The 13125-nt window shown below is 28.5% G+C and overlaps 3 protein-coding genes across 5 annotated transcripts; 1 reads left to right on the top strand and 2 right to left on the bottom strand.

Moving 5' to 3' along the window:
* Positions 1 to 220: 220 nt before the first annotated feature.
* On the top strand, positions 221 to 2713 carry LOC128895312 (protein-cysteine N-palmitoyltransferase HHAT). 2 transcript variants are annotated; one of them, XM_054157803.1, is made up of 7 exons: positions 221 to 572; positions 646 to 827; positions 907 to 1338; positions 1418 to 1558; positions 1639 to 1834; positions 2095 to 2298; positions 2392 to 2713. In XM_054157803.1, the coding sequence occupies exons 1-7, from the start codon at positions 455 to 457 to the stop codon at positions 2484 to 2486; spliced, it is 1368 nt and encodes a 455-aa protein (XP_054013778.1). In that variant the 5' UTR covers positions 221 to 454; the 3' UTR covers positions 2487 to 2713. The 2 variants fall into 2 exon arrangements, with proteins under 2 accessions (XP_054013778.1, XP_054013777.1); XM_054157802.1 differs by having other exon boundaries at positions 1639 to 1856; positions 1964 to 2298.
* A 148-nt stretch (positions 2714 to 2861) lies between these two features.
* Positions 2862 to 8786, bottom strand: LOC128895310 (zinc finger protein 729-like). 2 transcript variants are annotated; one of them, XM_054157801.1, is made up of 7 exons: positions 8526 to 8786; positions 7429 to 7809; positions 6960 to 7345; positions 6776 to 6887; positions 6243 to 6687; positions 6018 to 6153; positions 2862 to 5930 (listed from the first exon to the last, which is right to left on the bottom strand). In XM_054157801.1, the coding sequence occupies exons 1-7, from the start codon at positions 8572 to 8574 to the stop codon at positions 4926 to 4928; spliced, it is 2514 nt and encodes an 837-aa protein (XP_054013776.1). In that variant the 5' UTR covers positions 8575 to 8786; the 3' UTR covers positions 2862 to 4925. The 2 variants fall into 2 exon arrangements, with proteins under 2 accessions (XP_054013776.1, XP_054013775.1); XM_054157800.1 differs by having other exon boundaries at positions 2862 to 6153; positions 8526 to 8785.
* A 231-nt stretch (positions 8787 to 9017) lies between these two features.
* Positions 9018 to 13059, bottom strand: LOC128895781 (lebercilin). The gene is made up of 9 exons (XM_054158694.1): positions 12753 to 13059; positions 12481 to 12590; positions 12220 to 12371; positions 11881 to 12099; positions 11684 to 11803; positions 11377 to 11612; positions 11237 to 11306; positions 10694 to 11148; positions 9018 to 10611 (listed from the first exon to the last, which is right to left on the bottom strand). The coding sequence occupies exons 1-9, from the start codon at positions 12812 to 12814 to the stop codon at positions 9414 to 9416; spliced, it is 2622 nt and encodes an 873-aa protein (XP_054014669.1). The 5' UTR covers positions 12815 to 13059; the 3' UTR covers positions 9018 to 9413.
* Between the last annotated feature and the right edge of the window lie 66 nt (positions 13060 to 13125).

Below are 13125 nucleotides of genomic sequence, written 5' to 3'. Positions count from 1 at the left end.
GGGAATGTGCACAAGCAGTTCGAAGGATTTTCGTCGTTTCAAAAATTACAATTTTTGAAATGACGGAAATCTTTCAAATTCCGTCTGCACTTTCTCTTCTTTTAAAAAACCCGCTAATGTACATATATGCATATGCAGACTCTACTGATACTAGCGATAGGGATCTAGGGATCTAGAGTCTAGAGGATCACTAACTGCTACCAACCTTTCCACCCTTGGATCTCATAGATAGGAGGTTTATTATATTGTACAAAACAAAACAAAACCTTCACATCGTTATCTTAATCATAAACTTTCCCTAAGTAAAATTTTAGGAGGTTTTATATTTATTCGATAAATTAATTTTTGGTGAAGTATAACGAAACTGTAGTGTATTATTGTGCATTACATTTGAAGAATGCGAATTCGTTGATTGTAAACAAAAACGAAGCGGCAAATTCAACTGCAATTAAATATGACATTGATAACAAACAATATTACTAATTTGAATAAATATGAAAGTTCCTTTTACTTCTTTTGTTGGATCAGTGCTGTTTTGTATTCTGCTTATAATGTGTTTTTAACCAGTGCCTGTAAGAATTTGAATTACTTATTTTTCTATGCAATATCAATCTTTCATTTTTCAATGTCACAAATGATTTTTAGATTTTAATAACTACCACGATTTGTACAATGATTTCGCACCAGGCTGGGCGTGGATCGGTAGGAAAAAAGATGTTTCTGATCAAGAATGGGGAATATTGATACCATTATTAATTAAATTAATACCATGGATATTTTGCCATCATCTTATTAGTTATACCATTAAAGCTGGACCAAATAGAATGGTGTGATACTTCAATATCATTTTATGTTTTATTATTTGTTTTATATTTACTAACTAATAAGGATTGTATATTTTTACAGTTATTATGTGGCTGGTATATTTTTACATCTGTTTCATTTTTATGGTTTCACATTGGAGAATTAGGCGCATTGTGTGTATTGATTCAACCAAGCATACTGTATATTTTAACATACAAACGCAACAAATCTACAGTATGGTTGATAAACGTATTATTCTTATTGATAATACACTTCCTTAAAATACCGGGTGGTAGTTTTCAAAGTATATTAAAACTCAATGATGAAAAGCATTACATTTTAACTCTTACAATGTGTTGGATTCAACTAAGAAGCATTAGTTTCGCTATAGATAACATACAAACGTGCTCAGAAAACAGATGTAATAATATATCGCGTTTATGGAAAAACTTTTTATGGGGATTAGCATATTGCTTATATTTGCCTACATTATGTTTAGGACCATTGATTTTATATCACGAATTCATTGATTCTGTATGTATCATTTTATCCTTGCATTACAATTATATTTCCATTGACTTATTACAAGTTGATAATACATAAATTTTCACAGATAAAAGGGCCGTTTCAGACCTGGAAATTAGCAGATCTAAAACATTTTGCTTTAAATATAATTAGATATATTTTTTGGATATTTTTTGCCAATTTTTCCTTACATTTCTTCTATTTTAATGCAATGCAGTATCATGTTAAGGTAAAACTACATTTTTAAATCTAATTTCATTGGAATTAGATTTATCTAATTAAAATCACATTTTTTTTTTTGTGTACCAGATTGTTGAATTCTTGAATCCATGGGCTCTATATGGATTAGGATATTGTATGGGACAATTTTTTTTAATTAAATATGTTGTGATATATGGACTGAACCATACTTTATGTATGATAGATCATATAAAAGCACCCTCTCAGCCTAAATGTGTAGCAAGAATTCATTTGTATTCCGATATGTGGAAGTATTTTGATAAAGGTTTATATAAATTTCTCATAAGGTAGAGTATATGAGAAAAATTATGTGTTAATATAGAATAAAAATTTCAATTACTTCTAATGCATTAAAAAGTATTTAAAGGAAAAAGGACGTATTAATATTTTTCAGATATATTTACACACCATTATTAAAGTCAAATTTCAATAGAGTATTTGCCTCATTTTTGTGCTTTGCATTTGTTTTTGCTTGGCATGGAATGCAAAGAAATATTTTTATTTGGGCATTCCTTAATTTTATAGGGTTAAATATTGAAAGTTTAGGAAAGTCAGCTGGGAGAAGTAAATATTATTCCAACATGCAAACAAAGTATATGTCGCCAGTAAATGCCAGAAGATTCAATTGTATATTAGCGAGTCCTTTGCTAGCAATGTCGGTAATATCTAATTTTTACTTTTTTGCTGGTGAAGAAATTGGACATGCTTATGTTTACAGAATATTACATGGTATTACCTAGTTCTAATACTTTATTTCAATGTCTATAATTTACAGAAATTTCGGATTACCGATTAGGGATTCTTGTACATTTTCTATTACAGATATGTGGCATGCTACGCTTGTTTTACTTCTTTTTCTTTATTGTTGCTGTCAAGTGTCGACAGATATAAAAAACTGGGAATTGAAAGAATATTAGGAGACTCGGAATGCCAAAGGTAACGGAAAAAGATAACTCGAAGAGTGTTAGCAGACGGGAATAAACATTTTTCTTAGTTACTTTATTAAAGAATTCTCAAGTATTTTATTGTTTTAAGTACAAAATGGGTATAAAAATACAATATGTAACTAAAGTTATTCTTCGCGTTAATATCGGTACTATTATGTAATGTTTATTACAAATAATAAAATGTTTAGTACAAAGTATATGTATGAATATTTTTTATATAATTATTGTATTGTAAGCAACCAGTTTTAAAATACACTTAAGGCACATATAGTTTATAATGAACAAATGTTCATGAATATAATTTCTGAATTACTATACTATGTTTTCTACAGCAGGTGAAAAATTGACTTGTTTTTAATTACTATATACACACACATGAGAATACAACAAATGTTTACATTTTTTTTTTCATACGAGTTACGAGTATTAAAAACATTGTGTATGTTTAAAACTGATGCTTATCAATGTAGAATTTTAATTGTGTGCTAAAATATTATCAAATGCGTAGTTTTCATTCCTTTTTAGCTGCCGTATTCGATAATCCAATTTTAATATTGCTGAAAGCTTTTAATTCTAATTATGTATTATTATATTATTTATTTTTGTATTACTTAAATTTCTAAAAGTGGGCTATATTTTAAATGACTTTTAGAATATTAGGAATTTGAAGGAATACTTAGGAATGTTGATTTTAATTCAATTTTATAGCATTGTATATGCAGAATCCGACAGTAGCAAAGACATACTTTTGATCATTATTTACAGCAGGTGATTTAACGAAAGCTTAATTTTTCTTTTTTAAAAAGAATTTTTGAGTATCTACACCAAATCACAAGTTTATAATATGTTGTACGATATTCAGAAAGTACTTCGTTAATTTTCGTGTTAATATCGAAACGTTAATTTAATTCTACATTACTTAAAGAAAATTAAACTTCTCTCTTACATAGAAAAAATGCAGCTTTCAAAGAAGCAAATCAAAATGAATAGATTTATATCTAGAAAAATAACATTTTTAGTTGATAGTTACTTATCATATACAACTTTTTAGATTTTGTTTAATTTTTTAAAGCTTAAACAGTAAAAAAATATGAATTCCTTAAATTAGGAAAAGAGGCACTATTTAATCCTATTCTGAACTAGACATTGTATTTAAAATATTTCATTACGAGTTATCCTACTAATGATTATATCATTACAAATCTCTGTTCATTGTAACTTAACAAAGTGATTCTATAAACGATTATCAACGTAAAATTTTCAGACTTTGTATTTCCATAATTTTTACATACTGTTAGTATATTTTAACAAAGTATTAAAAAGTATTATTTGAATAATATTTTGAAATAGATTCAGAATTCTACATTATGTCTTGTACAAAATTAGTAATAACTGTTATACCTACGAGCTATTTATATTCATCTCTATCGTTGTATTATCAGCTAATTATTATATTTTCAAAAGAGACACTGAGAATGTAATGTCAAAATAAATCTATCGAGTTCTGTGGAAGACATTTTTCAGATATACTTCAACAAAATTATTGTAACTATTGTAAATTATACAACTATATGTGGTTAAAGTGTTCCAAATTAACATAAGAACATAACGTATTGAACTTGGTTATTTACATTTTTTTAAAGTGCAGTTCATTTAGCACTAAAGAATGTATATTTTATGTGCGTATAGATATATGTGCTACAAATAGTAGCATAATATAAGAAAATTTTCAAAACAACTTATTATCAATATTCGTTCTTATTAGGCAAATTCAAAATTTATACTACCAACGTTTGGCACAGAAATAAGTGTTACAACTTTTAAGTAACTGTATCTTGTATTAATACCTTTAAGTAAATTGGATTTCGTTATTATTTTACTTACTTAATTTGTTAATATGTACATACATGATTATTATAGCAAGTTCAACAAGACTGTCCTTTTCTAAGTTTAACACTTGGAATGCCTAATACGCGATGATTCAATTTTCAAAATAATAAGATCCATACTTGACAATTTGAAAAACAATTTTACTTCGCAAGAAACAAAATAAATGCATTTTCTGCTCGCTTATCGAAACCTTACTGTATATCAAACTTACGACAATACTGTGCACTCCCTACGATCAAAATTATGAAAAAATACTTTATTAGATTCGATTGGTTTTTTTTTATACAGTGGTCTATTCACGTCCAAAATTTGTTTAGATAGTAGAAAGTATTAAATCTACATTTCTCTTTGCAATATTTACACATAAAAAAATCAAATCATTGCTTTCAAATTTTACACACTATTAGCACATTGTTTATAACTATACTACTACAAAAGTATTTAAACCATTACTAAAAGTGCATTTATTGTAGAATATCTTTAATTCACTGAAATCAAATATTTTGTACCATTTACATTTTACTTACTTCTTTCAAATGTCTGTTTCTTAATTTCATTATCGGCAGTGTTATTTTGATCAATTTTAAGAACACTATTCTGTAAAGTATCGTTAGTCAATAATAAAATGGTATTTTCATTTACATTTTGCTTTATATTGACTGCTTGCATACATTTATTAAGGAATGTAAAATTTTGACCTTTATCGAGTTTCGTTTTTGATTTATTTTCCTGATCATTACAGGCTTTTAATTTATGCGGCACTATATTGATGCATTTATTTTGTACTATTATACCAGTTAAAGGCTGATTATGAATATATAAACGTTGTTTAGTTTGATGTAACAGCTTTTGACTTTTTTCGAGAACATCGCTTGGTGATGCAATCGCTTGATCTTTCGTTAAATCTGTTATTCCTGCTTGATAATTACTTGAAGTTTCATCTCCTTCTAATAAGCATTCGTCATTCTGATTTAATAAAATATCTCCAGTTTCTTCTACATTCTCTATATAGTCAACTTGTTGTTCAGTCACAGAGTTATTTAATATACCATCACCATAATTTTTACTAGTGTGATTCATTATTTCTACATGACTTTCTAATCGATTTTCTGAAAGTTCAACATTTTCTTGAAATTGTATATCGTCTTCGTATTTTATTTCAATGTACGACGACGGCTTACTTATGTTGCGATGAATTAATTCAGATTGATTAATATTATCATGACACACGATTTCATCTTTCTCATCTCGAATTACTTCTAATTTATTGTAAGAAATACTTTGTAATTGGGATAAATTTTCTTGCACTTCTGTATACTCTTCTGGTAAATTATTCTCGTTTCTATTACAAATTTTATTATCTATAGATATTTCAGTCTCTACAAGTTCAGTCTTTAATTGAGATTCCGGATAAACCTCATAAGTTTCAAAACAATCCTTAATAATCCGTATCGTATCGTTAGACTCCCAATTTTTATCGTCATCGGTACCTTCCTTTATAATATATTCGTCAGCTACGATACCCTGCAGTTGATTATTATTATCATTTTGATAATGCATAATCGTTTTTGCTGCAATTATGCTCTCGTCTGCTACATGTTCTTTGCTTACATCGTTTTTCTTTTTTCTGTTAGTTCGAACTTTCTGAAAATCTTCCTCGGAAAGATACAACAACTCTCCGGTGGTCGTTAAAACTTTTCCGTGTCGCGTCTTCAAATGACGTTTGTATGTGTTCCTTGTTTTAAACCTGAATGAAATAAGAGCATTTTTATTAATACAATGACATTTACATCTCTATATTTATAATATAAACATGTTTTAACATATTTCATTTACCGTTGTCCACAGTCATCGCATCCGAATGGCGCTTCTCCAGTATGCCTGCGTCGATGTTCTCGAAAATGCGATGGATGTCTAAACTTCTTTCCACAATCAGCACAAGTAAATCGTGTCTGATTTTGATGAATCAACATATGATATTTTAAGCTATGCCTTCTTGTGAAAACTGCTCTGCATATACGACATTCGTATGGTTTTATTCCAGCATGACTGCGGTAGTGAGATACTAATGTTGTAGGTGCCGTAAAACTCCGCGGTGGATTACAAATTCGACATTGAAGATTACTCCCTGTTGGATTCCCTTTTTTCTTAATACGATCCATGAAGGCAAGTGCCATTTCTCTTTCCTCTTTACTAGTGCCTATAAATTTTGCTTTTCCTTTAGGTTTAGTGGCTATAGTGTCGGCATTTTTATTGCAACTTTCGCTTAACCATGTCATTTCTAACAATAAACCAAAACACATATAAATACAACAGAACAAAAACATTTGAAATTGTGTAAAAGTACCACAGATATTTTGTATATTCACCTGGTAAATAAATGGTCTCTGACTCTTGACTAAATTTTTCTGACAATTTTTGATTAACATGAGAATATTCCTTCATATGAACAGTATCTGTGCCAACCACCATAAGAACAATCTACATAGAGGAAAATCACTTTTAGTATTTATATAATAATTCGTTGTACTTATATTTTACATTTATGCTTACATTCTCATCTGTTGTTGTATTCTCAAGAATACTGCTGAAGGATTCCGTTTCACTGCCATTGGGGATTTCTTCTTTCAAACGTTCAAAGTAACTGTGATCTCCAAGCACTTTAAACTCTGTTCTATCTATATCTTTTTGTTCAGAATTATGTAATTTTTTAGGTTTCTCTACTCTTTCGAAGCTTTTATTTTTATTTAGTTCTTTAAAACTAGAATCGTTTAGTAGAATATTTCGCAAGTAATTTGTGGGTTTTTCTACTATAACATTCTTATTTTCTTTATTCAAAGTCTCCTGGGGTTTTCTTGATTGCTGTAATCTACTTTTTTTGTTTAGCAAGCTTGTTTTATGATTCTTATAATTCACCGACTTTGCAGTAAAGGTCTTATCTACAAAACAACATCACACAATTTCATATGTAATATATTTGTATACATATTTTATATAAATATATATATGTATGGTTACTCACAGGCTTCCTTGTTTGTTTTTAAATACTCTAGGTGTTCCGCTAAATGTACTTTGATAGACATTCTTGCTCTTCCTTCACTCGCAAAACTAGTATATTTTTTACTACATCCATTAATAAGAGCACATGTATAAGAGTATTGCCTTTTCAATTCGTCGCTTGTAAAAATAGAGAACTGTTTAACTAATTGCGATGCAGGCATAGACAAAAGTTGCTGAACATTGAACAATGATTCCTGAGTCTTTCTTTTTGTACACTCTACTTTTGATTTGCATTGTGAAGCCAGCAATGATTTACTATGTTTCTTTTCTGAATGTAACGTTTGAGATGCAACTTCTGCAAGCATGTCTAACAAAGCAGCGGGACTATCATTTCTTATAATACCTGAAACAAACATAATCGCACAGTAATTACCAAAATTCATCTATAATCAATATTATTTTTCTATTATGCAGGACCAAATACTTTCTCAATTTTTAATAAGAACGAAGTGAAGGATTTTATTAAATAGAAAAATTGATAATAGATGACTAGAACATATGTAACTTATACATATATATGTATGTGATTTTTTAATAAATATTCCACTACATACAAAATTGCATGTAGTAAACAATTATATGTGTATTGTTATTATGATATAAAAATCCTGTAAGATTTCATTGACAATTTTTATCTTCTTATTTACAAGTACAAATCATCTTTATTTTATTCGTTGCATCAAGTAGTAACATGCTTGTAATAATAACAGAATATGTGATCTTTTGCTGACATCATGACATATGACAGTCAGTCGACGAAACATTAAAATTGTTAGTTTTACAAATACAATAAAGAGATTATTCATCTTTCAATACGTAGCAAAAATAAAGATACAAGTACGAAGATGAAAATTGTTCATTTGTCCTTAACATGAAATTGTTCTCGTCTTTAAATTTCTTATTTTTCAAGCGTCATTCTAGCAGACGCCATAAGTACGCCCAGCAGACGGTTTTTCAATTCATCTTTATTATCATCTTTAAAAATGTATATATTTTTCATAAATAGTAATGTATTTGGAAGGCAGACATTTTTGCCACTTAAAATAAATAAACAAATACCTCCATTATATGAATTAGAAGTGTATTCATAGTTTGTTTTGGTGTTCATTATGGCATTCGTATTCGCGGCGTGTCTTCATTCCACTGCTTTCTGTGCACAACAGGTTCGTTCTTGTTGCTTCCTAGTTTGTTCTTCTTGTCAATCCTGAGAACAGCATTGCCAACGCGCAAAACAAACATTTTCTCTTCAGTTTGTTGTACGTTTTAGCCAATTTTAACGTAATCTAACGTATATACAAACTTAAAATTTAAACTATTTAATTTGTATAAATTGTGAGTTTCTAATTTTCATTGTGTCTCTTGGTAATTGAGCAGTACGTATTTTATGGCGCGTCATTTGAAATTAATCAACATATTTTCAGTAAACTTAAACGATTAACTTTAATTTTTTTCTCTTTTATTTAAAAAAAAAGGAACAGATATTTAGGGGTTACTACAGCTATTGGATGATTTTTGATAAACAATTTTATTATTCAAAAGATAGCTATCAACTGTCATTTATTTATTTCATTTATACATACATACATATTACACAGTATTTTTTTTTGTCATTATTATCACTATCAGTGAATTTTAAAATACAAATAAAAATGCCCTGATACGAAAGAATAAATTATACATAAATATGTATATATACTAATTCACTGTCGATGCAAGAATAAAACTAACAATTTATCGAACAATCAATGTAATACATATTTCAGAATGGTGTACAAATTCTCTAATTGTTGATTCTTAATGTTTGATAACATTAAGTTGTAAGTTTGTAACTTTTTGGATATGACACTAATAGTTGTAATATAAAAATAATATACATACTAAATTCAACGTTTTTTGTCTTCGTTACGACTTTACAGAGTGTTTAGTGTTTGTCTGTCAATTTCGACATTAGTGTAGTTTATTATAACTACTTGCAGGTTCCTTTTTAAATCCATCGGTTTCAAATATGTCCTTAATAATATCTTGTTTTTTCTTGGTGTGAGTTGGTAAACCGTGAAACAAATTTTCTGTTATTTGCTTTCTACTTGTTGCATTATGTTTCTCGTAATCTTGATTTAAAAATTCAATATTCTCGTTATCATCGATAGCCTTCATCGTTGCCAACAACTGCTCTTTATTGTAATTAATCGGTTTTGTTCTGGCACTGGTTTCATTTGTACTATTAACATCAGCATTGCTAGGTACAACATGGATTGAATCAGTCTTAAGAGATTCCGAATTGTTCAATAAAACATCGGCACTTTTTAAGTCTTTATTTACTTCTTGCTTATTCAATTTATTTTTTGTTTCTACATTGTGATTGCCTGCAAATCTGTTATCATATACTGTTTCTGTTTCATTCTTGTACGTTACATTTGTTACTTGTCCTTTGTCCAAATAGCTTGACGTTTTTAATGAATTCTTCCTAGATGGTTTGCTTTGCAAATTGTTAAGAACTTCGTGTGCATCTAATAATGATTCTGTATTAATATTTGTCAGTTGTATCGTGTCAGAAGCTTTAAATGATGTCTCAAGTTGATTATACTCTTCTGTAGAAGATGTTTGTAAGAATGATTTATTTTGAAGTTCGTTTGTACTTGTATTTGCAGCGTTATCTTCTTGTTTGTTAGATTCGGATTGTTCAAGCATATATTTGTGTAAATCTTCCGAAGATTTATTTGCATTATTTATTAAATGAGTAACATTGCTTTGTTGTGTATGAGTATGATCTTCATCATACCGCAAATTATACAAATTTTCATTGTTTACGTTTTTGGTTGTTACTTGTGTTCCTTTAATTAAATTTTGATACGCTGTGTATGATTCATTTAACCCACGAGAAGGTGTCGATTGTTCCAATTCTTCATCAGAGTTATAACGTGTTTGATCATCGCATATAGATGAAATTAGTTTAAGAGCATCATTTTGATGGTTTAGTGACAAAAAATGCTTAATCGATTCCTGTCTTATTTCAGATTCAGTTTCCGAATCATCTTCATAAGAATTCTTTCTCTCAGGTTCCAAAACTTCCAATTTATCTCTGAATGTAGAATTAGAAAACGTTAATTCCTTCGAATCTGAAGTATCGTCCGCATTGTTAATTAATCTGAAATGCAATGAAACGTTATAATTGGAAAACAAATTTGGAATAAAAGTCGAAAATAATAAAGACAGTAATATTTTCAAACCTTCTGCATAGTTTTCTGGAATTATTAGCTATACTCGTATGATCATTTTGAAAACTTTCATCTTCACTTTCACCATCTTCAGACGAATAAACAACTTTTTTCTTTAACAAATCATGAAAACTATAGTTTCGATTTTCATATATTTTTCTAAAACTGTCTGCACTTATTTCATACTGATTTCCATCGGTCTCAACTTGTTTTTCGAGTCCTTCCGAACTATCCGAATGCATTGAAATTTTTGAATTTTTATCTAGTTTAAAACCTACTTCTTTAGATTTTTCTTCGGAATCATTCAATGGAACTTTTCGATGTGCTGATTTTTGGAGACGATACTTTCTTATTTGTTCTAAATTAGTCATCGTTTCTGTTTTCAAAGAATTTGTAGTTTGATTTAAATTTATCCTTTCATCTGTTCTTGTGCTTTTATCATTTGATTCGGATGTACAAAGTACAGGCTAAAAATGGTAAAATTAATAATAACTAAATTTATTCCTAGCAGAATTTTAAACACATAGAAATTAATTTAATAAGAACAACTTTTACCAAACTACTTTCTTCTACGTCTCTTTGCCATCTTCTACTTTGATCCGATAACTTCAATGGATTCGATGAGCTAAAATGTGTATTAATGCATGTAAAAAATATTATATGGAAAAAAGTTCAATACTGCATTTTTCACATACCTAATATCCCTTAAATTTGTGAGGGACTGTGTACCAAATTGTCTATTTTTATTAGGGTGTAATAGTTGACCGCTATAATATAATCTTCGTTCTTTATTATCTAGCAAGTGTTCTAAACTTTTCAATTTTTCTATCGTTTCGTCTAAGTGCTTTTGCGTTTCCTTTCGCTTGCAAACTTCTGTATATAATTGCTGCTTCAAACATTTACTTTCTAGAGCCAATTTTCTGTGCAGCGTCTAATGAGATATTAAAATATATAAAGGTTAAATAAAAAATAATATACGATAATATTAAATTTTTAATTCACCTGTATAGTGTCTTGCTGTTGTTGTATTCTGTAATTTAAATCAGAAACTTGTAGTTGTAACTTTTCTCTTTCTCCCAAATTACGATCTTTACTGAGTTGTAATAAATGTTTGTTTTGAGACTGTCAAAATAGTATACAAACATTGATTTCCTTTCATTTATTCATAACTAAAAGTATTACATACATTCGATATTCACCTGTAACTGTTGAAGTTCATTTTCTTTTTCTTTCAATAAATTGCACGTTTCTTTATGTAAAACTTTCAACTTTTTATACTTAATTTGAAGTACTCGTAATTCCTCGTGATGCGAGTTAATGATCCGTGGTAGCTCTGCATTTGTTCCTTCGTAACGTTTCAATGCAGAATCCTGTCGTTTTTGTAATGACTTTAATAGTCTGTTTTCATTAGCTAACTCCTGTAGAGAAAGATATAATTATATTCAGTATGCCTGCAATTAATGTATATTTTTAATTGATAAATGTATCTTCAATATATTTATATCTCATTTATAAAATACAGCAGTTAGAATAATTACATTTAACTGATAATGCGCATCAGCCAATTGATTTTGCAATTCTTTAATGCGTAACATTTTTGCTGACAGAACTCTTTGTTTTATACTATTTTTATTAAGTTTTGAGTGTTCCGATAGAGGCTTCTGTCGAATACTACTTTGGTAAAGTTGTCCTGTAAATAATAATTAAGAATAAAGTATAAATCGATAAATTCAATTATTATACAAACTGTAAAAATAGATAAACAATAATATTCATTTTAACTTAATTTCAATACAAACCAAGTAAAGGATGCAAGTTCTTTTTGTTGGATGATATGCATGCTATATTTTTATTCTGTGTACTAGCTTTCGTTTGCACTGTTGATCTTCTTAAGTTAGAATTTTGTTTCCTGCAAATTGTGTAGTAATGTATACTTATCCTTTATTAGTAGGAATGTTAGTACACAGTTTAAATGTATAATAATAATAAAAATATACAAAGATACTAATAATATATTATATGAAATAGATATGTCAATTAACATGTAAAGTGTTTAAACTGCACTCATTACCTATTGAGGTTTGTCTGGTCATTTAAGTGTACTATAGGTAACGTAGGCACTTCAGTTTGCATTTTGCATTTGTAAATACTGCATCACAATTATCATCTCAAGTCTGAATAACATATCTTTATAAGAATAAATTATTATAAGATTGTCAAAAACTTATTGAAGACCCATCAGCATCCATAGTTGTTGTTAAGTGGTTTCCAAGGTAACATCCTACACAACATTTCACTAATCAATGCTATTTAGAATTATACATATTTGAAATAATTCTTTAATCATTTCCTTTATTTTTATGATAAAAATATATATACAGAAATAGTAAAAAGTATACATTGAAAAATACGTCCAATCAAAAATATTTAAGGTAACTTGATTT

Source organism: Hylaeus anthracinus, unplaced genomic scaffold (genome assembly GCF_026225885.1).
Source record: "Hylaeus anthracinus isolate JK02 unplaced genomic scaffold, UHH_iyHylAnth1.0_haploid 5, whole genome shotgun sequence".
In the NCBI taxonomy this organism is placed as follows: Eukaryota; Metazoa; Arthropoda; class Insecta; order Hymenoptera; family Colletidae; genus Hylaeus; species Hylaeus anthracinus.
The sequence above is the reverse complement of the archived record's forward strand: the minus strand, read 5'-3'. Positions and strand labels throughout refer to the sequence as shown.